The following is a 26,694-nucleotide window of genomic DNA, read 5'->3' on the forward strand; positions in this document are numbered from 1 at the left end:
TGCCGTATTAAGCTTTTTCTAGCGAGCTTTATTTGACTGTGCTGTATGTATTTGAAATCAAGAATTATTGTATTGTTTTACCCTGAAACAATGCAAGCAGCCTAAACAAAAAGAAATGGCAAATTCCTAAAATAAAAATCAAAGCTATATGCAAGCAGAATTTTGCCTCCAAAACAGAGAAGAGCCAGAGGCTTTATAAATTACACTGGGGACTTTACCGTTACTATTGATTGTTTTATTTAGAAGTGCTGACGTGCTGTGGTGATGACTGGAAATATTAAACCCTGAGAGAGTCTTAGTATGGATCATTACTTGTGTGAAATGGCCCTCAGATTCAGTTGATGTAGAAACAACCGAATCACCTGATTTAATCACAAAAACCTGTTCTAATTGAGAGACAAAACCTCATCATTTTTAAAGGGATAATATATGTTTAATTTTATATGTACTGCAAGTATTAGCAAGCATAAACAGTTATGTGCTTTTAAATGATGGAGTCAAGGCAGAGGTATGGTATTCCCTTCCTTCTGAGATGTTCTGTGGGATCCATATCCCGTGAAGGTTTGGTTCTGGGAGATAGTGGGCACAGCTATTTTAAATGGGGACCCAGTTGAAATCTACCCAGGGGTTTTCATTTCCTGCAGTTTCCAGTTATTCCTGCTCAGCGATAGGTGTGATAGGGAAGGTACAATGTACCAACACAGTGCAGTCAGGAGGGGAGGGGTGGGGGTGAAGAGGTTTTAGTGGAAACATTGGGGTCTTTTTCTTTCTCAGATGTTGAGCACACTGGAGCCACCAGCGAGTTCTATGACAAATTTACCATCCGCTACCACATCAGTACCATTTTCAAAAGTCTCTGGCAGAACATAGCTCACCATGGCACCTTCATGGAAGAGTTCAAGTGAGTAAAAGGCTATGCATGCTGCAGCTTGCTGTCATGAAAGCCAGCAGAGAGCCTATTAACCCTCCACTTGAAGTGTAAAGACTACTGGAATGAAGGTCCAAGGCTGATCGCTCCAAGAGCAGAACTGAACAGACACTTAGTGTCAGGGCCAGAAAAAACATACTAAGCCTGGAAGTGGAAGAGGAAATCTCCCTGCATGTTCATTTTCAAATAAGCCCTCTGTTTTGCTCTGCACACTGCTTGTTCTTTCTTGCTTTTGTGGGGAGGGAAACATGTGCTGTCTCTGCCGTTGTCATAGTGAGCCAAAAATACCCCGGGATGTGCTTTTTTGTAGTGTTTTGTTAGAGGGAACAGTGAGCAGCAACGGAGCATATTTCTGAGTTGGGAGAGTGGGGACCCTAACTCAGATCCTGCAGGGGACCTTTCTGGGCATGCTTGTCCTAATTGCCATTTAATGACCATATCATGGTTTAATTCACTGTGCAGAAACAGGAATTATCCCTCTCTCTTCTGCACTGTGCTCCCTCTGCTGGTCTGTCTCATGTTCTTTTTCCATACACTGATGGGTTTGCTTGGGTCCACCCTGTGGTTTCTTAGCTAAATGACAATTTTGTCCTTGCTTTGCTCTTTGAGGTAGAATTTTTCCTCCCCTTGTGCCATGTCTTCCCTCTGTGCTCTGCCATTGCTGTCAGGAGTGGAGAGATGCTGCTTTCACCTGACATCTTGCGAATGACTAGGCACCCCTGCCAGAGCTGCAACCATTTAAACAAAGAGGAATGTGGAGTCTGCATGGGTTCTTGCAGCCACAATCAGCCTGGGCTCTGGAGTAGGGCAATGAATTGTCCAGACTGTGGAATGTGAGGGAAAGGTTGCAGGTGATCCAGATTGAGAGTCACAGTCTGGAATGAACGCACCCGCTGTGCTGTGGAGGGATAAATATTTGCTTCAATGTTCTCAGCTCTGGGAAACAGTTTGTTCGCTACATCAATATGCTGATAAATGACACAACGTTTTTGCTGGATGAGAGTCTGGAGTCCCTAAAGCGTATTCATGAAGTCCAAGAGGAGATGAAGAACAAGGAACAGTGGGACCTGCTGCCAAGGGTGGGTATAGTTGGGCTTTTCCCAAAAACATATCTTTCTTTGTGTGCTAAAGCTTTTTTGAGTACAGGGAGAACCCATGAGCAACTCTGCAAAAGCAGCCCTGGGGTATGTTGCCTTTTGCTGCTTTTGCAGCCAAGATCATGTCAGACACCACTTCTTGAACAAAAAAACCAATCTGCAGAGCTACATCAGGTTTGGCATGGAGTGTGTGTGTGCAGGGGAAGACTATGAGGTGTACCTAAAAATCATAGTGCAGAAACGGGCTTGCAAACCTTTACAATGAAAGCTTTGGAAAATGCCCATCAGTTGAGTTCTCTTCCACTAATTGTTCTAGAAAAGAGTCACAGCATTGATCTTGCAGAAAGCTTGGGCTAGAAAGGAAGAGAATAAACCTCAGACTTCAGTCTGATTATACAACAATCGTGTGTTGACTTGCCAATGTCAGGTATTTTTATTTTAAGGTTATTGATTTTTAAAAAGCAGACTGGCATAGAAAAGATATAAAAAGAAGGGCAAGATCTATTTTGCTGCATTTCTTCAGACAAGAAAATTCTAATTGCTTTATCCTCCAAAAAGGTATTGCTTTCTTCCCCAAATGCAAACAATAATGAAATGATACCCAAAAGGTTGCATATGCTCAAAGTATTGACAGCAGTCTTATCTAGCTGGCTTTAATAATGCACATGGCCATAGATTTTTGGAGTAAGAAGTCCTTCGAAGTCCTTCAACTGCAAGCCAGAAAGATTTCTGCCTGACTCTCCGATTCTAGGATGGCTATGAAGTATTGGCATTTGGTGGGGAAGAGCAAATTATAGTGAGCAAATATGCTAGAGAATCCATGTGAATCCCATAACAGGGGATCTCATTTCTAGTTATCTTGTGGAGTGATACAGCAATTTAGAGCTTTTGATACAGTCTGCTTCAGGGGCAGGCAATTATTGTGGCTGGAGGGCCACTTACCAAGTTTTGGCAAGCTGTGGAGGGCTGCAAGGGTAGCCCTGCCCCTTGATAGGTGCCCTGCCCCCTGGTCACCATCTTGGAACCAGAAGTCCTGTCCCCGAACACCTGACCTTTGCCACCAGAAGTCCCGTCTCTTACCCCCGAAAGTACTCCTTTCAGCAAGGGGGTGTGCCATCTCAGAACCAGAAAAATAGCAAATTATATTCTAAACTCAAACATCTACTACAACATCTGATTTTAAAAAATATTTTGTCCTGATTTATTTGCGTTTGCGTAGTGTACGTAGAAGTGATAGTATAAAAGCTTAAAATGAAGTGTTACTATTGTATATTGTGGGCAGGGTATGGGTCAGTGGGGGGACTGTGAGTATATAGGGTGTAGAGGAGTGTGTGGGGAGAGGGTGTGGGGAACTGGATAGGTGTGGGGCATGCAGGTATGTATAGGATTGGGGGGATGTGGGTGTGTGTATTTGGGATGGCGGCGCGTGTGTGGATATGTGGGGTATGGGTGGGTATGGAGCGTGTGGGGGGGAAGGGTGGCTGAGGAGGGTTGTGGCATGTGTGGAAGGGGAGGGTGGCTGGGGTGTGTGTGGGGGGCGGTGTGTGCCTGTATGGCAGTCTCTCTCTCTCTTGGCTCCATGCTCCCACTTGCCATCATTTCCCCCTCCTGTCTGCCACTGCTGCTCTTCTTCTGCCGCTTCCTCGTGTTGTTCCCTCCCCACCATGTCCCAGCTGCAAGGCTGAGACTGCAGGATGTAGCAGGAGCCAGCCTGGCCTGGCTGGCACCGCACAAAGCTAGCCAAGAATTGCGAGGAGTTCTGCTGAGTCCTGCAGTCCAGTGATGCAGCTGGGAACCACGTGCAGGAGAGGGGAGAAATGGTGGCAGCAGATGGGGCAGGTAGGGGTGGCAAGTGGCAGCGCACAGGAATGTAGTGACAGCTGGGTGGGAACACAGGGCCCAGGGCAGGGCGGCAGGAGTGCAGGGCCTGTGCTGGCAGGCGTTCTGTGGAGTCGGGCTGACTCTCCCCTCTCCCTGCTGGTGCAGCCCAGCCTGGCTCCATTGAGCCCCTGCCAGCCCATGCTCCTGCCACTCTGCCCTGGGTCCCTGCCCAGCTATCTCTGCACTCTCACACACCTGCTCACTGCCACTTACCCCCACTCCTGCCACTGCCATTTCCCACCTTAATGCCTGCTGCTTGCCATTCTCTGGCACCACATGGTTCCTGGCTGCATAGCAGGTGCCAGCATGGTCCAGCCCTGAAGACTGGGGTGATGGCACACAGTCCTCTCCTCCCCCTCTCCTCTATCCCATTCTTATCTAAATTCACCTCTCTGGGGGAGGGAGGCAGGAACAGCCCCAGGGGCCCAGGCCAGAAGCCTGTGCTAGGCAGAGGGGCTGGGATGGAGGTGGGCTGTGGGTGGAGTGGGGCCAAGTAAGCCTTGCTGCTGTGGCTGCTGAGTCCTGCCAATGGCTCCCCTGGATTCTACTGCATCTGGCTCCTGTCATCTTTGACAGGCAGCTAGGGGCAGAGGGGTAGTAATTTTCTGAATTTTTTTAGGCACTCCGTGGGCCAGATTAGGCCCGTGGGCTGTATTTTGCACACCCGTGGTTTGCTGCTTTACTCTCCCCCAGGCATACCAGTAAGTGGGGAAGCTGTATTCATACCTGACACCAAAGAATGGGATCACATTCATATCTTAGTCTATCGCTTTTCTCTGCCAAAAGTAGATCAGGATTGTATCTGTGGGGGATGATGCTCAAGGGCAACCAGCATGGTTTCACTAGGGGCAGTTCTGCTGTCAGACCAACCTGATTGCCTTCTACGATCAGGCCACAAAATCACTGGATGCAGGTGTTGCGGTGGATTTAGTCTTTCTGGACTTCAGGAAGGCCGTTGACACTGTCCCCCCTGCCCCCATTCTCATTAAAAAGCTAGGTGACTGCAGCGTTGGTGCCTGCACAGTCAGATGGATTGCAAATTGGCTGAGGGGTCACACTCGGAGTGGTAGCGAATGTGTCATTTGTGACCTGGAAGGAAGTGGGTAGTGGGGTCCCCCAGGGCTTGGTCCTTGGGCCCACACTATTCAAATTTCTTTATTAGCAACTCGGATGACGGGGTGAAAAGCAGCCTGTTTAAATTTGTAGACAACACCAAGATTTGGGGTGAGGTGGGCTAGAAGGGAAGGACAGATTACAGCAGGACCTGGACAGGTTATAGGGGTGGGCAAATGAAAATAGGATGGAATTCATTACAGACAAGTGCAAGGTGCTGCACTTGGGCAGTAGGAACCAGCAACATATCTGTAGGCTGGGGAACTCCCTTCTTGAAAGCACGGTGGCGGAAAGTGATCTTGGAGTCATTATTGACTCCAAGATGAACATGGGCCAACAATGCGAGGTCACGGTTAGAAGGGCTAACCGTACCTTATTCTGCATCCACAGATGCACCACAAGCAGGGCCAAGGAGGTGATCCTCCCCTTCTATGTGACACTGGTCAGGCCACAGCTGGAATACTGCATCCAGTTCTGGGTGCCACACTTCAGGAGGGGTGTGGACAGCGTTGAGAGGGTCCAAAGGAGGGCCACTCGTATGATCCAGGGACAGCAGGGCAAACCATATGAGGAGAGGCTACGGGACCTGAACCTGTTCAGCCTTCGCAAGAGAAGGCTGAGGGGGGGACCTGATGGCTATCTATAAACTTACTAGGGGGGACCAATGGGGTTTGGGAGAGGCCTTGTTCCCCCAAGCGCCTCCCAGAGTAACAAGGAATAACGGCCACAAGTTGCTAGAGAGTAAGTTTAGACTAGACATTAGAAGGCACTACTTCACAGTCAGGGCAGCTAGGATCTGGAACCAACTTCCAAGGGAAGTGATGATTGCTCCTATCCTGGGGATCTTCAAGAGGAGGCTCAGCATTTACCTGGCTGGGGTCATTTAAGCCCAGTTTTTCTCCTGTCCACGGCAGGGGGCTAGACTAGAAGATCTACAAGGTCCCTTCCAACCCTGCATCTATGAATCTGTTTTGCTCGGGGTTGGTAATGAGTTCTGAGGACTTAGCCTTTGGATCATTACGTCTTTATTTTCTAGGACCAGCAACAGGCTCGTCAGTCTCAGCTTGCTCAGGATGAGCGTGTGTCTCGCTCATATCTTGCCCTGGCAACAGAAACTGTTGATATGTTCCATATCCTTACCAAGCAGGTTCAGAAGCCTTTCCTCAGACCTGTAAGTATGACCGGTCGTGCTCTAGTGTTTTCCTCTGCCTGACTGATTTCTAGCTTTTTAAAAAACGTTGGTTGGCTAACAGGCTAGGAATTGTAGCATATTCCTTCACTCCCACCCCAGTGCACTGAGATCTAATTGGTGGTGTCTGTGATTTGGTGGTTTCTTAGCTGCTGAGAAAATCATAGATTTCTTAGATCTGTAGTGGCCAATAGTGATGAGACTTTAAAAATGTTGGCACTGAATTTAACAGATTTAAGAGGAAAATTAAGATGTGCCAGAGTCTGAACCTTTCTGAGCAGGGTTGAGAGCATCCAACCTAAACTCCCACAGTGAGTATGTATTGTAACAAAGCAAGGTGTCCTCAAGAAAGGTGTGGTACTGCAAACCACAGGGAGAAGCACATGCAGCTTCTGTCTGCTTGGTACTTGGCTCAGGACGTGACACTTCCAGTTTCTCATCAGCAGAAACCCCTCTGCCAGTAATATTCTTAGTCACATGTGGTCTTTGGGTACATTTATACGAGTTGAATTGTTTTTTATTTTGTATGCTTAGCGCTTCAGTTTGAAAAAAAGAAGTGCTGCTGGGAGATTGCAGTGTTGAAACCTGTGAATTCAGCAGAAGCTTCTGTGAAGGGAAATCATAGTGCCATAAATTCTTGATCTTGATGCCTGTCCCCCAAAGGGTACTAGCCCTTCTTCACAGCTTCCTCATTTCTGTTTGTGCTTTACATTTGCCTGTATAGGAACTTGGACCACGATTGGCTGCTATGCTGAACTTTAACCTTCAGCAACTGTGTGGCCCTAAGTGCCGTGACCTGAAAGTTGAAAACCCTGAGAAATATGGGTTTGAACCAAAGAAGCTGTTGGACCAACTGACTGATATTTACCTGCAGCTAGATTGTGCTCGTTTTGCTAAAGCAATTGCTGATGACCAGGTGAGTACCAGAGGAGGGAGTGAAGACCTTGGCAAACATCTTTGCAAAATCACTCCTGCAGAAGCTTGTGTGAATACATTTAAGCTGTTCCCTTGGTCCCTTGTACTGATTTGCCAGTTAAAGGGGAAAAACTGTGGCCCAGTAGCTTGTGTTTGGTAGAAGAACAAGTTTTTTTCCAAATCCAAAGACAAAAAGGAAGCCTTTCTGTGCCTGCTTAAAATTCTAATGGAAAATGTTTCCAAAGAATTAAAACCCTGTTTGCATCCCAAATACAGTCGCTGAGCTGTGGAACTGGCTTAATTGATTCCCCTATTCTACCCGTATTAGGCTAGTCTGAGAGAATACAGTAAAAAAAAAACAAAACAAAACAACAGCACAAATAGTGAAAATTCAGTTGGATTTTTAAAGTTCTTTCTCTTATCAGTACGTGTGGTGTCAGTAGCAGAGGGGAAGTTGCATGTAATTTTTAAATTCATGGTGTCCCTTTAATGCTATTCGGTATGGGTAAAAACCAGAATGTCAACCAGGCTTTCTTCCGGTTCCAGCACTAATGTGATTCATTCTCATTTGTCCCCACCTAACTGCTGTATACTTGAGTTGTGACTTGTACAAATGAATGAGTGATGGATTACAAAAAAAAAAGGTCTTGAGGGGAGTGATGAGTATCTTGGTAACTGGCAGTGATAGGAAGGAAGCACCAGGAAAAACGCACAATAGTTTAATAGCTATTGAATTAAAAAATATGTCTGATTATAATGGGGACTCTCAAAAGGATATTGCTGCTTTGCAAGTCCAAACACATAGTAGAAGAAATGTGAAGACCTTTCCAAGGCCCTGGGCATGGTGCCCATAGTTCTCTGTTCCCCTCCCGGTTGGCATGGAGTTGGGGTGGGTACACAGTGTCCTCAGCACTGAATACCATGCTTCGGCAGGATGTATGGTACTGAAGAATTGTAGCTGTGTTAAGAATGTTTTATAATGCCCACAGATACTATGGATTCATGAGACCTAGTGCGTTAGGTCATATGTTTGTTGTTTGACTCATACCTGCTTAAAAACCGATTTGCAAGATTTTAGAAAACAAGGTCTTTAGGTTATAAAAAAAACTAATTTTTCATACATTTTTCTTCAAAACCCAGCACTTTGAAAGTGAACGCAAGTGGCTTTGTAGTCTCTAGAATGTAAGTGCTTCACCAAAGTCCTTTATATATATTTATTTTCTTCAGTTTTCATGAGACTGATGCAAAAGTTGATGGAAGCTGTGAAGTATGCCTTTTGTCTGTGGTTGATTTGTATTGTGCTGGGTAGCTGCACAGTTTTAGAAACAGAGCTTGGCTACTCCTCCAGTGTGCTGCATGCTGCATCAAACTGGCAGGATCCCAGCTGGTACCAGCTTCCCTCTGTGAAACTACTGAATTACTTTTTCAGTAGGATCTTTTGTCATTAGGGAATGGAGCGGGGAATTACATTCTTTCCCAGAATAGGATTCCATGTTGTTGCAGAGATTAATATATCTGCCTGGAGCAATTGTAAGCCAGTAGTTAGCTAGTCAGCCTGATTTTGGGGCACCTCATGGTCAGGATTTTAGTAGTCCATAGCTGGATCTCTTGCTTGTTTTCTAGATTTCCTCAGTCAGACCCTGGCTCCCACTTTTCTGTACCCACTTGGCACATGGCATGGTTAATTACATCAGTTTAATCATTCAAACTGTTTGCAGTGTTTTCAGTAATTTGTCCAAATGTACCTGTTGTACTTTTTGGGAAAAAGAGGCCCCTGCCCATATGGTTAACCCCCAGTTGTCAGGCACATTGAGAGACTCAGGCACATAGATAGTTTTATATTGGGGAAGGTACCATCTGATTTTATAGTTAAATTATAATAATAATTACAGTAATCTCAATAGTGTGGGTATGTAAGAGAGTTAAACTGTTTGGATTCCAAGATAGAGGAGAACCTTGTAGGCTTGTTTCCCTGAGGTGGCTCTGGTACACGTTCCCACTTTAACCTAGCAGGGGAGAGTAGTCAGATCCTTAATCCATGCAGTGCTTAACATAGGAATTTGGACTTCTGAAAACTGTTGAATCTATATTACCATATACCCTGACCCTGTTGCATCCTGCAAGCAAACTGCAGTTTGGATGATTCAGTTCTTGGATGGCAATCTAACTGAAGCACTTGTGGGTTGGTGGCAGTTACGCAGAAATTGAACTGAGGTTGTTGAAGCTGTCACTTTTTAAATTAAATATAAAACCCAACTATCTGTGTGTGACCAGGTGTCCTGTCTCAACAACTCTGGCAATTGTTTGACTTCCCTAAATTTCCTGATTTTTTTTTTTTTTTTTTTCCCCCAGTGGAGTATTACAACATCCTTGTTTCCTGTCCTGAATAGTGACTAGTGTGGGGAATGATGGAAAAGTGCCTTTGTACTCACCCCCCGCTGTGAAATAATTCTTATATTGCCCCTCCCTACCTCACATTAGTGATGAAGCTTTTAGTTTCTTTAAAGAAGGGTGCCGAGATCTTTACATCAAGTTGCTGTAGCTAAGCAAAACTGCCACCAGTTCCCACGGTCAGCTTGCTTTCCTTGCTTACAGAGGTCCTACAGCAAAGAGCTGTTTGAGGAGGTTATCTCGAAGATGAGGAAGGCTGGCATCAAGTCAACAATAGCAATAGAGAAATTCAAGCTGCTGGCAGAGAAGGTGGAGGAAATTGTTGCCAAGAATGCCCGTGCGGAAATCGATTATAGTGATGCTCCAGATGAATTTAGAGGCAAGTTGATATTCTAAATATTGATTTGGGGGTAGAGGGAACTGAGGGGGAATAGAGATTACATACAGTCTCATAATGCAAGTATAAATTAAAATTTGTAACTTTTAATGGAAACAACTTGGTGCCCTCAAGTCCTGCTCTTTTCCCCAGTTCAGTGAAACAGTGTCTGAGTGAAGAGAACAAAGTTAATCAGGAGCTTGTTATCCATGTTTATCCCTGTCTGTGCTAAATCTGCTTTACAGTTTTTAAAGGGTTTTTTGATCCTTACAGTGCTCAAGTGCTGGGCCTTTACACTGCATTTCCCATGTTAAATTTGGGTACCATCCAGTTCTGCATTCTGAGGTAGCTTTTATCTCAGCAGTAGTCCCCTTCTCAGCAAGTGTTGCCCTTCCGTACATGTCCTTATCTGATGCTGCCCTCATTACAACTCTAGTTCAGCTGGCTGGAGATGCCTAAGAGCCTTTTTTTCCCTTAAAATTTACATCAGTAATATACCTAGTCATCTGTGGTCTTGAGAGGCGTGTGTGCGTGCATGTAATTTAATGATGATGTAAAGCTTGAACTCTCTTTAGATCCACTCATGGACACCCTGATGACTGACCCTGTAAGGCTGCCATCTGGAACGATCATGGACAGATCAATAATCCTACGGCACCTTTTGAACTCCTCCACTGACCCCTTCAATCGGCAGACGCTGACAGAAAACATGCTGGAACCAGGTAGCTCTACTTTTACTGTAATTACTGGAATGGTGTACAGTGGAGCACAGCTTCGTTGCAGATTGTCCGATGCATCTGAAGCTTTTGCAGTATTGGAGCCTGGGTAAAGCAGCAGTTCCCTCACTCCAGCCTACTCAGAAAAGTTCAAGTTTTATGTCTTTGGTTAGTCTTTGTCATTTTTCTTTTAGTATCTGAACTTGTCCAGAGTTCCTGTCATTTGGGCGTGTTTTGATAGGTAGATGATATCTAATCCACAGACAGAGAGAGATGAAAGGATTTCCCTAAAGCCATGCATCAATTTTTTTTGCTAGAACAGGGAACGTAACCCAGGAGTTGGCTCCTCTTACCGCCTCTCTTAACCCAAGGACGCCCCTGTCTTCTTCAGGATAATGGCATAGCTAAAATTTTACAACTTTCACATTAATCATTCATTGTTTTTTCTCTTCATCTCAAGTGCCAGAACTGAAAGAGCAAATCCAAGCCTGGATGAGAGACAAGCAGAATGCTGACCATTAAAAACTCCCCTGCAGCGCACGCCAATGCCAATGAGAAGAGCAGGGCATGGGCTGGTCTAGTGATGGTGGTGCAGATAATACATTGGAAACTAATGCTGGGATTAGCATGCCCACCGTCAGTGATATCCGGTAGTGACCAGAAGCATGTGGACGAGAAGAAAAGCAGCTTAATTCTTGTACATATATTTAAATGATAAGGATGGTCAATAGCATGGAGGACAAATTAGGAAGTTGCTCATGTTACAAAACAAAGTCCTTCAACCTGTCACAATTTGGGGTTTTTACAGCTGAATTATTTTAGCAAAGATGAATGGATCAGAGCAGCATCCCTTCAACTTTATTTTTACAGCCAGATATCCGTTAATTTGATTGTGGTTAGAACATCGGACATTTTGCTGCTAAAGTAACTTTTTCCTCTTTCCTTCCCTTCTCTTCCTCCCATAAACCTGCACTGCTGTCTTTCTTTGTAATGCGAAAAAAAAGTCCCCATGAAAATAAAATCCTTCTCCTGCCCCCAAGAGAACATATTCTGTGAGATAACTGTGCCTGCAACAAAGTGTTAATCTTGGGATCGTATTTTTATATTATATTCGCATATTTGTTTTTTAATTGGTGTTAGAAGACACACAAGAATAATAATTTAAAAAAGGCAAGATATTTGACACGTGGATTTTAAGTTCTGTTCTTTGAGATGTCCCTTTATGTTAAATGGAGAGAATCTTGATGCTCTGGTATTTTTGAAAAGCCTTGTGGATAGGAACATGTTGAAGCAGCTGCCACCAATGAGGTGTTTGGGAATACCAGGACTTCAGTGACTTTTTAAAAAAATAAACCTTCTTTTAACGCTGGAGATAGGATATGCTAAGTGACAGTTCTGAGCCTTTACAGCTTGTCTCCAGAGAGCAGATCCTTTTAGTCTTGGAGCCTGCAGTTTGGGGCGGGGTCATTTTTATGTTGCATACCAGTTTGTATCCATAGCTTGGCCTTACCAAAGCAAAAAGGGTGCAGGAAATGTAGAATTACATTTTTTTAAAAAACTAAAAAAAATCCACAAAACATTTTTGTATTACTGCCCCCTGCTTAAGATACTTGAATTTCCTTTTTAAAAAGGATTTGAAACCACAGTGTTTTAAAATGAAGCCTGTAAAAAAAAAAAAAAAAAAAAAAAAAAAAAAATTGTTTTTTTTTTCTCGTTTTTTTGCTGACAGTGTCCTCTGTTCAATTCCTGACTCTTGAACTACAATAAATGGTGATACACATTCACAAAGAACTTCCTCTGTGTCTTCCTTTTCTCACAGTGGCTTAGTGAAGGAAAAGAGCATGTGTTGAGTATGGCTGAGTAGCTATAATGTATCTTGCTGCTCTGACTCCAGTTGCTGATATTGATTTAGAGTTCCAGAGGCAAAACTACTCAATTACATGTGAATAGTTGCTTTTAACACACATGCAGAGTTTCCTTTTGTGTGGCCTTCAAGCTAATGTTCCTTTTTTTGCCAGCTGGAAAAGTCTTATGTTTCTTCAGATCTGCCAGACACACTCGTGCACTTGCACACAGCCAGTCAGGAAGCAAGGTGGATAAACTTCAAAGGAAGGCTTGTTCTCACCTCTTGCATCAGGTTAGATAATAGCTCAGTAAAGCCTTGGGAGAGGTAAGTGAGATGAAAAATGTGAAGGAGGGGGAAGTCTATGAATGGTTAGGGATGGTTCTGGGCATCTGAAAGATTGCAGAGAGCAGTCTGTTCAGTGTGTTAATCTGTACTCTGACCATGGAAGGCTTAAAAAAGGAATCTTACACTCATTTAACATCGCATTCCATCATAATTTTTAGGTTTTGCTGCGACTGATGTTCAATGTGGTTCTGTCCCTTTCACAATCTCAGTTTTTGTAAAAAGACCTAATAGCTTTTCTTTGTGTCAAGTAATTAGTGTGAACATTGATTGATTTCAGTACTTCAGCTGGGAAAGGAATCATCATCTAATTATCAAGGTTTTATTGCTCTACTGATTAAACTCTTAGCAAGAATTATGAATTGATCACTTACCTGATAAAGGAGGCTTGTTCAGCAATGTGCATGTTTGTTCTTCATATATAATCTTCAGTTTTTTAGGATTTCACCTCATTGTTACTACCTAGCAAATGAAAACACTCAAATGGCCTCAGATTTCCCTTAGCAGGCTTTGAACAGATGGTTTTAGGGAGGGGGGAGATGGAAGAAATGTTCTTTTCTAGTTCCCCTTCATCCACTGCAACTTAAGCATTTGCATAGAGAGATTTGTCTCGTCTCCTGTGCCTGTCTTTGTTTTGGAGCTATGAGTGCCTGAAACATTAAGAAATCTTATACAGATTTAGCACTGCTGATTTAATTAATTAAAATAAGAAAAGAACAGGCTGAAGGCAGAAAGAATTGCTCACTGGCTAGAAGCTGAGGTTAGGTACTAATCACTTAGATATATCTTGTCTAGGCCCCAAGGGCTCCTATTTTTTAATGGGTAGGAATCCCACTGTCACTTCATGTCACAAATTCAATATTCATTATGGAAGACTGATGCGAATTGGAATCCTGTAGAGAACGATAGTTACACTGCTAGCCCTTTTCAATAGGAACATACAGTGGACATCTCACGTGTTTACCGAACAGAAATAGTTTACAATGCAGCTTGTGTGTGCTTGCAGTGGGTTCAAGGTTACCACTTAGCTTATAGTGTTTAAACGCAATATAGTCCTTTGCTCTTAGGGCACACCTGTCACATAGGTGTCCTCCCACATCAGTCAGTCCTCAAACATTAACATAAATACAGTCTATAGAGGGTTAGCTCCACAGGTCTGAGTCCTCTTCAGACCCTGAGAAGGTGCCTCTGGCTTATTGCTGATTTTTCCTCACTGTAATCTTCCCTCTCACACTGGCTGTGACTCAGGTCTCTGCCATGGTGCTGCTGCTCCCAGTCTTGCAGCCCCTGGATCTCTTTGCTTTGTAACTGCTGGCCAGGCCCTCACATTTTACCTTCTGTCTGTCTGGCTTCCTCTTCCTGGGAGCCTTTCACTTCCTGTGGGCCAGCTAGTTATCTCCCACAGCTGGCCCAGTCCTAAGCAGCTTGTCATTAGCATTACTGCCTACAGCTGGGCTGTAGTCACTGGCTTAGCAGCCTGCTACAGCCTGCCATAGTGCTACTCGTGAGAACTAGTGGTTAGGATTCAGCACTCTCACCGCCACGGCCTGGGTTCATTTCCTGGCAAGGGAAGCCCGCTTCTTTACACGTTGCTGGGGTCGTTTGACCCCAGTACTCTTTCCTCCCATGGCAGGGGGTCGGACTAGATGATCTTCTTAGGTCCCTTCCGACCCTAGAAACTATGAAACTTTTTCCCTTGTGGTTGATACTTAGAAGCCATGATCTAGTCACTTTTTGTGAAGCTTTAATACTTCTAAGCATTTTCAGCTCTCACTGTAAGACCATTTTTTCAGACCTCAAAATCATTCCTGTAATCTTCCTCATAAATATTAGCTTAGCTTTGTTTTTAATGGGTGCCATAAATGACCACAGTATTCCAGTAATTGTCTTCCTAATGCTATATAACTTGGTAATTAATTATACTTCCGGACTTCTATTAGATATGAGTAACAGAATAATTAATGATCAGATTTGTTTTAACTGTTGCAATGTACTATGAGCTCTTGTTCACTTGGTTATCTATGAGACTTCAATTAAGTTCTTAGTGCCTAGAGTGATGACCTTACATTCAGCTGTATTAAAGTGCATGTTATTCAAGTGGATCCAGTTTAGCAGGAGATCCAGAATACTTTGTGAAACTCGAGTTGTCTTTCCCATGCCACCTTTTTTCCCATTGTTAATGTTACTAACATTGCAAAATTTCTTCCCAGATAATTGATAAAAATGTTGAATAGTGTTGGTCATGGACCAATCTTCAAGATGTGAAAGTGGGCTTTCATGGGCAGCAGTTCATAAATAGGCCATGTTCTCCCCACATAATCCTTCTGCACACACTTCAGTCCCTGACTACCATAAATCCAAATCACAATTCAAAACCATCCTTCAATACTCTATAACAAAGGACATTCAAAGATTACTCTGTCATTCTTTCTCCTTTCTTGTTCTTTTGTGGTGTTACTTAAGGATATGGTTAAGATGGCAACATTTGGTTTTCTTGCTTCCATTCTGGCAACATGTAGGTTTTCTTGCTTCCATTCCCCCAGAGTTTCTATTCTTAGGGTTGCTCTAGAGCATTCACAATTGACCAGATTCTTGCATCTCTACTTCATCATGTGCTCTCTATGATCAGTTAAAACATTGATTAGGCCTAATTCTAATGTGATGACGGTATGTCACCAGTGAACTGAATGCTATGATACCAGCATTCACAACAGTATAACAGCAGAATTTGGCTCACTTTCATTAATGGTCACTGTTGGGATTCAGAACATTCCCAGTACACAAGAGAGGGAGAGAACCCCACCTGTTTTCAGGGCCTTTACATTCAAATACATGACCCTCCTCACTTCCCAAACGACTGGCCTTAGATACAGGAAGTTTTAGGGTGTTTTGTGGGTTTTTTTTTTTTTTTTTTTTTTTAAGTTTACCTAATCTCTTATGGTTTAGGGAGTATGTTAGGTTAGTATTTCGGTAGCATTTAGCTATGCTTGCAAGTATAAACTAAGGTGGGGTGGGCAATTATTTTGGCTGGAGGGCTGCTTAACAAGTTCTGGTGAGCTGTCGGTCGCAAGGGTGTCCCTGCCCCTTGACAAACGTCCCACCCCCTGGTTGCTATCTTGGGACCAGAAGTCCCACCACCCTAACCCCGGACCTTTGCCACTGGAAGTCCCTCCCCTTGCTTCCTGCCTTTTGGGAAGGGGGGTTGCCATCTTGGAACTGGGGGGAAAAAATTATATACTAGAAATCAAACATCCACAACAAAGTATTTTAATTTTATTTAAAAGAAATAGTTGTGTGTTTACATTGTGTATATAGAGACGATTGCATAATAGCTCAAAATAAAGTCTTACAAGAATATATTGCAAGAGGGGGTAAGGGAGGTGGTTATGTGTGGGTGGGTGGATGTTTATGGGGCTTGCGGGGTAAGGGGGTTTGTGGGGATGGGGTTTGTGGAGGGAGAGGGTCTGGGTGGGTGTATGTGTGGGCTCGAGCGTGCGCATAGCAATAAGCAGGGCTTCTCCCAGAAGCATGTAGGTGTTTGTTGGGGAGGGTGTGGATGGGCACACTATTTGTGGGGTATGTGATTTTGTGTGTGTGTGTGTGTGTGTGTGTAGGGGAGAGTTTGATGGTATGGTGGGGTGTGCATGGGAGTCCCCCCCGAGTTGGCTGCTGGGTAGAAACTATTGCTTGGTGCAGGGGAAAAGTGGCCCTTCTCCCTCATCGCTGCTGGGCAGTCTTTGCTGCAGCCACCCAGAGCCCATGCTGGGCTGCCCTACATCTCTGCCACCATCACCAGTGCCTCTGGGCTCCTCAGCAGGGCAGTGCAGAGCAGCTGCAGAGCAACCCAGTACAGTGCGGGCTCCAGGCAGCTGCAGCAAGAACTGCCCGGCAGCAGCGATGGGGAAGGGCTGCTTTTCCTCTGCACCTAGCAACAGTTTCTGCCTGGCACCCACCTGCTGCTGAGCCTGGATGGGCAAGTCTGAAGCAGCTGCGGGGTGTGCTGCGTCAGGGCTCCGTGCATGGGTCCCCACTGGTACCATGGGGCTGGGACCAGCAGCGGTAGCAACTGGTAGGAGCTGCCCCAGCCCCATGCTTAAGGGACAGCAGGATGTGCCCTGGTGGGCGGCACCTGGGCCAGACAGGACTGAGGGATCCACTGCGGGCTGGACAAAACCCCTTCATGGCCATATATTTTGCCCATCTCTGAACTGAGGCAACACATGCAGCATATGCACAAGAAAATTGAGAAGAAACAGTGCCATGTGACAAGAGCATCAGTTATGTTTCCTTTCCCTAGGGAGTTTTGGTTATGTATAACCTATCCTTGGAGCCTGTCGAGCTTAAATTCAGACAGTGTGAAGAAGATCCCAGCACACACGGCACAATGCAGGCTGGATTCTCAGGTGGCTTGATCACAAGTATATCTAAATAGTTTCCATCCTTTCACAGGCGTTGGGAACTATACTTGGGACTAGAGCCTATGTAAAGGTGTAGAGATGGAGCAGAATTAGTTAAAAAAGTAAAATAAAATGGTAGAATTAAGTAAAATGAATCAGTTGAAGTTTGCTTGGTAATGTCAGGATCTGCAATGACCAGCATTGCTTTCACCACCACATAACTGAGTTGGAGGCAGACCTAGGAGGGTGCAGTTTGATTCCTAATCTATCCAAAATTTTAAACCAATTGCTCAGGAGAGGCAGCAGCATTTCTATTCAGGCAGAGCTGAGGGAGTCCATTAACTTCATGGCTGATTATAAGCCACCTGATTTCTGCTAATCTCTCTTCACTCTAGGTATTAACAACCCTCTCCTTTTTAATAGTCTTCATGTTCCATTGAGGTAGCTCGAGTCAAGCTATCCTTTCTTCTGCAATTTTGCTATCTGGTAATCTCTCTTTTCTATTTCATAGCCCTAAAATCTTTAACTCGGGTGTAGTAATACCATACCAACTCAGTTGTGTAGAAATGACTAATGATTAAGTACTGGAGGTGCTCTCAAGATGACTAGATTTTATTTGACAAATTTGAAGAAGAGATGTGCATTGAACTATAATGACTACAGAACTAATGGCACAGTATCTTCTATTTAGACCATTTTTGCCTAGTTTTGTTGTGTTTTTTTAACTTAATATATAATCTAGCAAAGTTGTGCACGTGTTTTTAAATGTAAAGTTGTGTTTTTGTTTTCAAATAAAATAATGTAGTGCCAGACCCCAACCATAGTAAAGCTTCTAGTTTCCTTCTAGCTGGAGAAAAATGTTGTTATATGCGGTGATGCACCACATCATCTGAACCCCTTTTTAAAAATCCTAGGTTGACTCATGAACCAAGTAATGAGATGTCAGGGTACGTAACTTTGATAGCAAAGGCTGTTGTAACGGGCAGCGTCTTGTATGTAGCAGAGGTTCCCTCAGACCATGCAGAAATCAAGCATGTGAAGATTTCTTCCATGATTTATTTCCTATTGCTGAATGACCTCTCTGTTCCTCTCACTATTCACATTTTTTCCCATGCTCTGAAATTTTCAAGTTTTATAAACAAGTATTTAGGAAGTAGTGTACTGCATCTTTTCTTTTCTGCCAAGCAATCATAAATCTTGTTCCATGTAGAGGTGCTTTCCTCCTCCAACCCACCGCCTCCGCCCTTGCCTTGTCTTTCCTCCTAGTATCTTAACCTTGCGATCAGTTTAGATGTTAGAGTCCTCTGAGTACAGGATGTCAGAGCCTTATACACCTACACTGCTTAAGCACATTAATAAAAGCTGCAGTTTGCAGCAGATGTTTCATACTCTAGCCTATCTTTACACAAAATGCACCTGGATATTAAAAAGAGTATCCTGCCTTTTTTTTTGCAACTCGGTTAATCACCTCTATATACCTCCCTACATCCGACTTGTATATCAGAAAAAAATTCTCATGTGTCTGTCAGCGTTGGACTTTTCAGATGGATAAACCAATCTCCATGAAAACAAAACCAAAATGAGAATAATCTTTGGCCAGTTGTGATCCTAACAGGACTCCCTCACATTCCTCAGAGAAACAAAATATGGCTTCAACCAACACCTTTGAAAAGCCTGTTAACTGAATTAATTTCATTGGATCTGTACTGGAGAATCTACTGCTGACAGAGTCTGATGCAGAAGATATTAGCACGAAAATGAAGGTAATGAGGAATAATATGTAATGAAGAATAAATGATCCTGTAATGAGAAATAATATGTAAAAGTGTTTTAAACAAAACTTCTCTTGAAAATTAGATTAAAATATATCTATTTTTTGTTTAAAGACGAGAAGGAACAGATGGTGATGCAGGTTGTCACAACCATGAAAAAAGAGCAGTCCTTTAAGATTTTAAGGGATTCTTGAAAATGTGCTAATGCCAAGACAAGGTTTGGCAATGCAAGCTTGGATGCCTTTAATTTTTATTGCCTTTCTGCATTGGGATGGTGCAATTTGATGGGTCTTTGACACAGTTTTTATATCCGTATCTCCCTTATTTTCACCTCTGTCCAGTAGAGGTGAAATGCTTTCACAAATATTACTGTACCAATAATCTCTCCTGCTATGACAGAGATCATTTCCTTCTCTTTTGCTACACCAGCAAAATTCATTTCCCCTGAGTGGAGGGATAGCACAATGCAATTTCATTTAAACCCTAAAAAAGAGGGTTTTAAGTAGGGTTCATCTAGTTGCATCTGACACCCAGGACTTGGATAGATCTGAAATAAGCATATAAAATTGCAATGTCCACGGAAAGCACTTGGTTTTAGTGGAAGGAGGGAAGAATGTTGGAATCGGAAGACTCCACATATTTTGGAAATTAGTTGGCTATGGGGATTTTAAATGGGCAGTTTTAAATAAGCAAACCAATAGTAAGTAGGAAGAGCTGGGGAACTGAGCATGGGCAGACAACGTTCTGCAGATGCGTTATTCAGGAAAAGTTAACAAAAGTTTGGGAAATGTTGACAAGGAAAAGTGTTGGTGAGATGAAAAGAGGGAAGTGGTAAAATCAAAAAATAAACCAGTAGAATAATGGAAATTAGTAAAAACCAGGTATTGGGGGATGGAACCCTCACTACTTTGAACAGATATCTAAACTATTTTCTCTCTTTGCTGAAAAAGCTTTGAACTGTTCCTTGACCTGTCTTTGGTCTACATGCAAAAATAAAAAAGCAAAAAATGTAATCCGAGTTGGAAGCATTTATGCCAAATGAGGAATTTTTAAAGGGTGATATTTCTAGTACTGGTGTCTGTTTTGTTACAGGTTCTATATATTTGTGTATCATCTACATTTTGAAAATACAGTATGTGAATTTAGTCTCAACTAAAAATTACAAGAGAAGGGGATTCTAGGTAATTTATGTCTAGGTGCAACGTAATTTTACTTATCCACTGATGTCACTCTCTCCCATGTATTAGAAATGTTTCTCTATATAGCATTTGAAGAGCTGGTGGGTGGAATAATGTTTTACAGCTTTAGGAGATGTGGGTTCTTCTGTGCTGACACAATGCGAGTCGGTTGCATTAAGTGTGTGTATTCAATAATAGCTGTACATTATATAAAGGAGATACAACGTCACAGTGATTCACAAGTAGAAACTGGTTCAAGATGCAAATTTGAAACAGAAATTCAAACATGCCCCAAGTTCAATAACATTGGAAATGGTGATTCTGATTCACACAACGACATTGATAGGAGCCAGTCACTAAGTCAGTATCCAGAAATTTGACTCCCACAAATGTTTGGGGTCCTTTTGTTCAGTTGTATTAATTCCGAGTGTACTGTTGAGCCTCCAGGTGTCTCCTAATAGTCTTTTCTATTTTGTAGAAGATACATTACGCAGAAATGGATTCCTGGACCACCAAGTTCCTCCTTTCTGGTATTGAGCCTTGGGTGTTGTTACACAGTTAAGATTCTTGTCAGAAATTTGGTGGCAAGCCTGTATTAGGCCTCGTCTCCTTTACCCATATAGACTGAGATGGTCTGTCACTTCTACAGAAAAACCTAAAAACAATAATTTGGGATTTTTAATCATGGCTTTAAGACCCCAGCTAATGGGGACGTGAGATTGTTTCTAGTGAGCAAAACTGTCCATTACAGAAGAACGATGCATGAACAGCGCAGAGAAGCCAAGCAAGTGCTCACCGTCTTTGAATGAAAGAGGGGGAGTTGAAGGGCACCGTGACAACAAAATATTTACATAAAAATAATGCGAAACTCTAGAACTCTTGGTTCAGAGATAGTATAATAAAAAGGTATTAACTAAGGAATCACAAAAGCGATTTCTTAGTTGGTCTAATAAAAGGTATCATCTCTGAACCAAGAGTGCTAGAGTTTTGCATTTCTTTTTTCTCAGACAAACACAGCTACCAAATATACCCCTGATTACATAAAAATACCCATGTATAGTAGTTTTTAAATACAATTTTTGAGATGCAAAATGTCAGACTTTCCACATTGTATTTAGCATCAGTTGGAAGAGTTGAACTATATAAAATATCCAAATTCTTTGTTTATTTTAAATCTAATAGTCCCATCAAGTATCTGCAAGACCATAACAAGGGCAGTTTATAGGACCTACAAAAACATGCTTTGTTTTTGCCTTTTGTGTTTTTGCTTTGTTGGCTCTGCAGCATTTTAACTAGCAAGAGATGTTTGCAGACATGTCCTGACACCGCTATTCTTTGCGCTGTAGTGTGATTATGACTGTAAATTCAGATTGGAGCTACTAAACATAAACATTTGTACTCATGACAGATTAATTCAAAACACAGTAGGGGAGGGGAACAATCAAAGAGAAAATGACATAAAAGAGAGAGTTTTTTTTTCCTCTGGTTTTCAAGTTCAGCATTAGAAGCAACAAAGATGAGTACAAATAAATACTCAACACTGATTCCGAGAAGAACAAAAATGCATCTTGTTCTCAATCTAAACATCTTAGTATCAAACATTTGCAGATAGAAAAATTTCTTAACAAAGCATCAGAAAGATGACATCATTCTTCAGTTACATGTAGGAGAGGTGGATACACGTTTGATCATGGTTTCTGGAATGGCTCAGTGAGAAACTCGGCCTGGCATAATTCAACTAGCCGTCCTGCTAACTCAGGAGAAGTATTCAAACCTTAAGTAAGTCCCATTCATATCACTTCTACAAGAAAGACAATGAGTATAAGACTATAATTTCACTAATGGACAGCTGAGGGGAACCTAAGTTATGCTGACAATGTAGACCTTGCCCAAACGCACCAAGTAAACAACAGGAAACTTGGAAGTCTGCGAAAATGATCATAAGTACTGATGCAAGAGAGAGATTGATCTGTTTTGCCTTAGGTAGCAAATAGTCATCTCAAGGAACAATAACTTTGATCACTAAAATATCAGCATATATAACTTGAGTATATTCTGAATTAACATTAAGTCAGTCTATAAGAAATGAACCTATTTTGCCTTTGTCTGACTTAAGACTAAGGCTGTATGTTTTGATGGACACTGGCCAACAGGTTGGATGTAGAATGTCGTCTTAGGCTGCAGATACATCAAGAAGAAAACCACATCTAATATAATAAAAAGGCTTAGTCTGTCTGTCTGTAACGCTTTTGGGCAACTGCGCATGCACCGCCAAGAGGGCTGGCAGCGATTGGCTGTGTGGCCCTAGCTGCGTAGGCCCAAGTTTGCACCGCTGCTGGCAAGTTTTGTAGTGGCGGTGAACACACCCCAGCTGCCTGAGCAGCGGGGCATCGCTATGCCTCCCTGCATGAGGGAAAAGGGTGGGGGTGGATCACAGTGGCAGTGCCCCCTGCCGCCTGGCCCCAACTCCCTTCAGAACAGCTGGCAGGGAGGGGGAGGCAACAGGCAGGGAGGGAGGAAAGGGCAGGCAGGTGGACACAGGGTGGGGGAAGGGGGCTGGGTAAAGCAGGGATACACCTGGAGCGGTGGGGGAAGAAATGGGGCCAGACCCAGAGTGGTGGAGTGGGGGGTGTAGAGCAAGGCTGGACGTGGAGCGGCAGGGGGGAGGAGCACAGGGCCGGACATGGCAGGGGGTAGAACAGGGCCAGACCCAGAGAGGGGGGGGGGAAGGGGGGGCTGGACCTAGACTGATGTAGGGAGCAGGGGTAGAGCAGGGCTAGACCTGGAACGGAGGGGGGTGGGGGTAGAGCAGGGCCAGACCAGGAGCGGCAGGGAGTGGGGTTGAGTGGTGCCAGACCCAGAGAGGTGGGCGGGGAGTGGGGGCAGACCCAGAGCAGTGATGACGGGTTGTGGGGGGAATAGAGGAGGACCCAGAGCAGCAGGGGAGGAGAAGCGAGATGTGGGGCTCCACTTCTGCCCCCCATCCCCCAGTCATTCTTGATGGCCAATCTGCTAGTTTTATATAATAGTGAAATACAATCAAAGATCCAACAAAACTATTATTCCACTCTGCTGGGCAGACGGAAAGAAGCATTTTGCCTATGTTATCCCACTGGTTTACCATTAATCAGTCATAACTGGCTTACGTCTCTGTTCTGCGAAGCTAGCATTCTTCTAAACCAGTGGTTCTCAAACTATTCTTTTCGCAGACCGCTTGAAAATTGCTGTGGGTCTTGGCGGACCACTTTAAACTTTTTTTTGTTCTACAAATCAAAGCACACAAGTCAGATTTCAATATCAGTAGTCTTACCGTACAAGTACAGATATTCTTGATTGCTCCACAACCTTTCTGCGACCACCTGAATGGAGCTCATGGACCAGTGGTGATCTGCAGACCATAGTTTAAGAGCCTCTGTTCTAGACAACAACGTGATTGTCTCCTTGAGGGTGAACAATTTAAATATCCCAGCATGGTTGTTAGCCAGTTCACAAGTGTGGATTTTCTTGCCATTTAAACTACCATTTTTCTGTCTTGTCAGCCTGAGCAGCACATTAGGTAAGGCAAGGAAGATAACTCTGAGCAGAAAAGACATAAAGGTAAAGATTGTCAAAAGTGGCTACTTTTGATCCTGTAGGTGCTTTTATGAATCTCCACTCCAGTACTTTGTCAGGAATGAAAAATTTAGGAACCCAAAAACATTTGCCACTTGTGGTTCTTTTGGACTTTTCTGAGCACACTGCCCAGCAAGGTGTACTACAACTTCAGTTCTCCATTGGGAGCCAGAGGCACTAGTCTAGAATATCTGTACTGCCAGCAATTGTAAAACAAGATTAGTGACTTCATGCTTCTCGTTTTATTGGATAAACTCAAACAACAGTGGCTTGGTAAATTAAGTTTTTAAACGTCCCGGCAGACTTTTTGAAATGTTGCTTATGAAGTCTGTGAATGGAGTTGTGTGGAATAAATAGAAACGATTGTTCAACCACGTGTGCGCAAAATGATGATCTGCATTTTGGTTATACATATACATTTGCTTACCGTGCAAGTATCTGGTACTTAACAAGAAAGGTTTTATGTACATTTCTATCCAGTAAAGCATCAGGAAGAAATAATTACTGTAGGTATGCTGCCAGTTCTTATTAGCCGAATGTACATATATAACAGCATTTGAAATACAGAACAGACAAATGAAAAACAAACATCTTGGGCTATCTGACTTACTGACTTTGCATTATCAAACAGTATATGCAGTAAATTTAACTTTGGCAGGAATACAGCATGAAAATTGTTGTAATGGTTTAAAAAAACAATCAATATTGTAACTAGCTGGTATAAGTGGTACTTTAAATGGGCTAAGAAAAGTACAACTGCCCCCTCTTCCTCAACTCTACCTTCCCTTTGAGTTTTCATCTCCTTCCTATTAATGCACTCCTTGGCAGCATCCAGTTGAGTGCAGCCGTACAGTATTTGGCGCTGCAGACATGATGCACCCTGGGATTAACCCTGGGAGATCCTGGGGTCAAAAGAATCCACATGGAAGAAAAAAATGGGTGGCATATGAGGGGGCAGCATGCGTCTCCCTCAGCCAGAGCCATACTTTGACTGCTAGACAAGCTCCAAGCAGCAGGATCACCATGCCCTGAGGCCCCCAGGATCCCAGGTAAGGCTGCTGGGGCCAGCCCATTGCTGGCCCCATGTCCCCTACCCTACCCAGGGTAACCTGCTGCATGCCAGAGAGTGCATGGCACAGGTATTCCCCTAGGAAAAGTAGCAGTGGCACATGGTGTACCGCTGCTTCTTGGCCCTGGGGAAGCAAATGCCCATGATCGTGTGGACATGGACCTTGAGTTCATGTCATTCTGTCTTCCCAACCTGGCTTTCTCTAAAGGACAAGTGCAATATCACTTTCTGCTTCTTACTGCATGTGCTTCTTTGACTGTTCTAAAGCAGATTTTGTAGGCCTGTTCCTTTTCTCTTTTACTTTCTCCTTTTTACTAGAGCTAACAAATTATTTCCTATATTTAATAGCAGTAGAGTAGAACTTTAAAAAGTGATGATAAAAAAAGAAATAGTATCATTCCAGCTGGTCAGAGCACTGAACAGAGGTCTGTGATGGGTTAGGCAGAGGTCTGAAGCTGGTTATTGCCACGAATCAATCTTTAGCATGAAACAAAAAGGCACACTTCATTATTATTTAAAGCACTCAAATACACCTTTATATAGCATTGCTTACAGAACCTACTTAAACACTTGCATGAAAGTGAAGGGTCAGAGGAACATATAAAGAAAACATTAGCTTGTAGGCTGAAGACGGCTTGAGCTCACTCACCAAAAAATGCAAAAATCCTCTTCTGAGTCACTGGTGTCAGTAGCCCTATTCCAGCCATGATTGGAATAAGTCACATGGTTCCCATCAGGTGTTGTTGGCTTTCACTCCAACCCTTCTTGCTCAGGAATCAGAACTTTAGGTTTAAAGGGGGTGGGGGTGTGCATTCCCCCAGCATTGGGGGAAGGAGTCCAGGCACCCGGGCTGCAGCATGGCAGGGGGCTGGGGCAGCATTTGGTGCTGCCAGCGAGCCCAGCACTGCAGCAAAGGAAGGGGAAGAGGGTCCTTTGGGAGCTAAGGGGAGCTGCGTGGCACAGGTAGCGATTGGGGCACCGCATACTGCCCCACACCACTGGCTGGGGTGCAATGCGATGGGGAGGACCTGCACAACAGCCTGAAGCCCAACACAGCTGGGGCCTGGGTCGTAATGCAGGCAGCTGGAGGAGGGCAAGGGGCTCCAGCTGCTCTCTGTCCCACCCAGGGCTCCCACTCAAGCCCCGGCTGGAGGGAGGAGGAGGGAATGCGTGTAGCACCCCCTGCCCTGGACTGGAGCTCCTACGCTGCACCAAATGGCTTGGTCAAGGCCCCCACCCCCCCAACCTGGGCAGCATCTCCTGGCCGGCTGCCCCTGCCTCTAAGAGCACAGGCCTTGGCCCCCAGTGGCTCTGCTGGAGTCCTGTGAGTCATCATGGGGGCAAGGGGCAGCTGGGGGCCGCCTTCATCAGGGCGGGAGGGGGTAGGGGGCTGCAGGTCAGCAGTGAGGGGCACCGACAGGGCCGGCATGCAGGGGGCTGTGGGTTGGGAGTGAGGGGCAGCGCCATGGGCAGGGGCATGCACCGGCGTATCAGGGCTGTTCAGCGCCATAACACAACGCGGGGTGAAGGCAGGCACAGCAAGCACCGACCAGTGATCCGCGATGACCCCCCGCTGCTCCGGTGGAGGGTCCAGTGACAAGTGCTGCACCGCGCCCCGGTCTGGGCGTGCGCACGGGTGCGCGTGTCCCCAGGGTGGCTCAGGCCCCGCCACGCCTGTCTCCGCCGCCAGGGGGAGCAGCGGGGCTGCCCCGGCAGCTGCGCGGAGAACCAGTGAGCGAACGTCCTGGCGCCTCCTCCCAAAGACTGCGGGCACTCTGATTGGCTCCGAGAGGGGACGGGCCCGCCCGTCTTCGCCGTTCGGCGGAGGGATTGGCGAAAGGGGCGGTGCCGAGTCTAGACAACGGCCATTTG

At 44.4% G+C, this 26,694-nt stretch overlaps 1 protein-coding gene across 2 annotated transcripts in view; it reads left to right on the forward strand.

The window, feature by feature from the left end:
* The window catches only part of UBE4B (ubiquitination factor E4B), a 72,744-nt gene extending 60,347 nt beyond the window's left edge, over positions 1–12,397 (forward strand). For both annotated transcript variants that reach the window (XM_019541655.1, XM_019541654.1), the window contains 7 exons: positions 775–901; positions 1,863–2,007; positions 6,056–6,190; positions 6,933–7,124; positions 9,719–9,893; positions 10,466–10,612; positions 11,067–12,397. In XM_019541655.1, the coding sequence (XP_019397200.1) occupies positions 775–901; positions 1,863–2,007; positions 6,056–6,190; positions 6,933–7,124; positions 9,719–9,893; positions 10,466–10,612; positions 11,067–11,128 (983 nt within the window). In that variant the 3' untranslated portion in view covers positions 11,129–12,397. The remainder of the gene's footprint in view (positions 1–774; positions 902–1,862; positions 2,008–6,055; positions 6,191–6,932; positions 7,125–9,718; positions 9,894–10,465; positions 10,613–11,066) is intronic.
* Positions 12,398–26,694: the final 14,297 nt, after the last annotated feature.

This window comes from Crocodylus porosus, unplaced genomic scaffold (assembly GCF_001723895.1).
Source record: "Crocodylus porosus isolate Cpor-Errol unplaced genomic scaffold, CroPor_comp1, whole genome shotgun sequence".
NCBI classification, from domain to species: Eukaryota; Metazoa; Chordata; order Crocodylia; family Crocodylidae; genus Crocodylus; species Crocodylus porosus.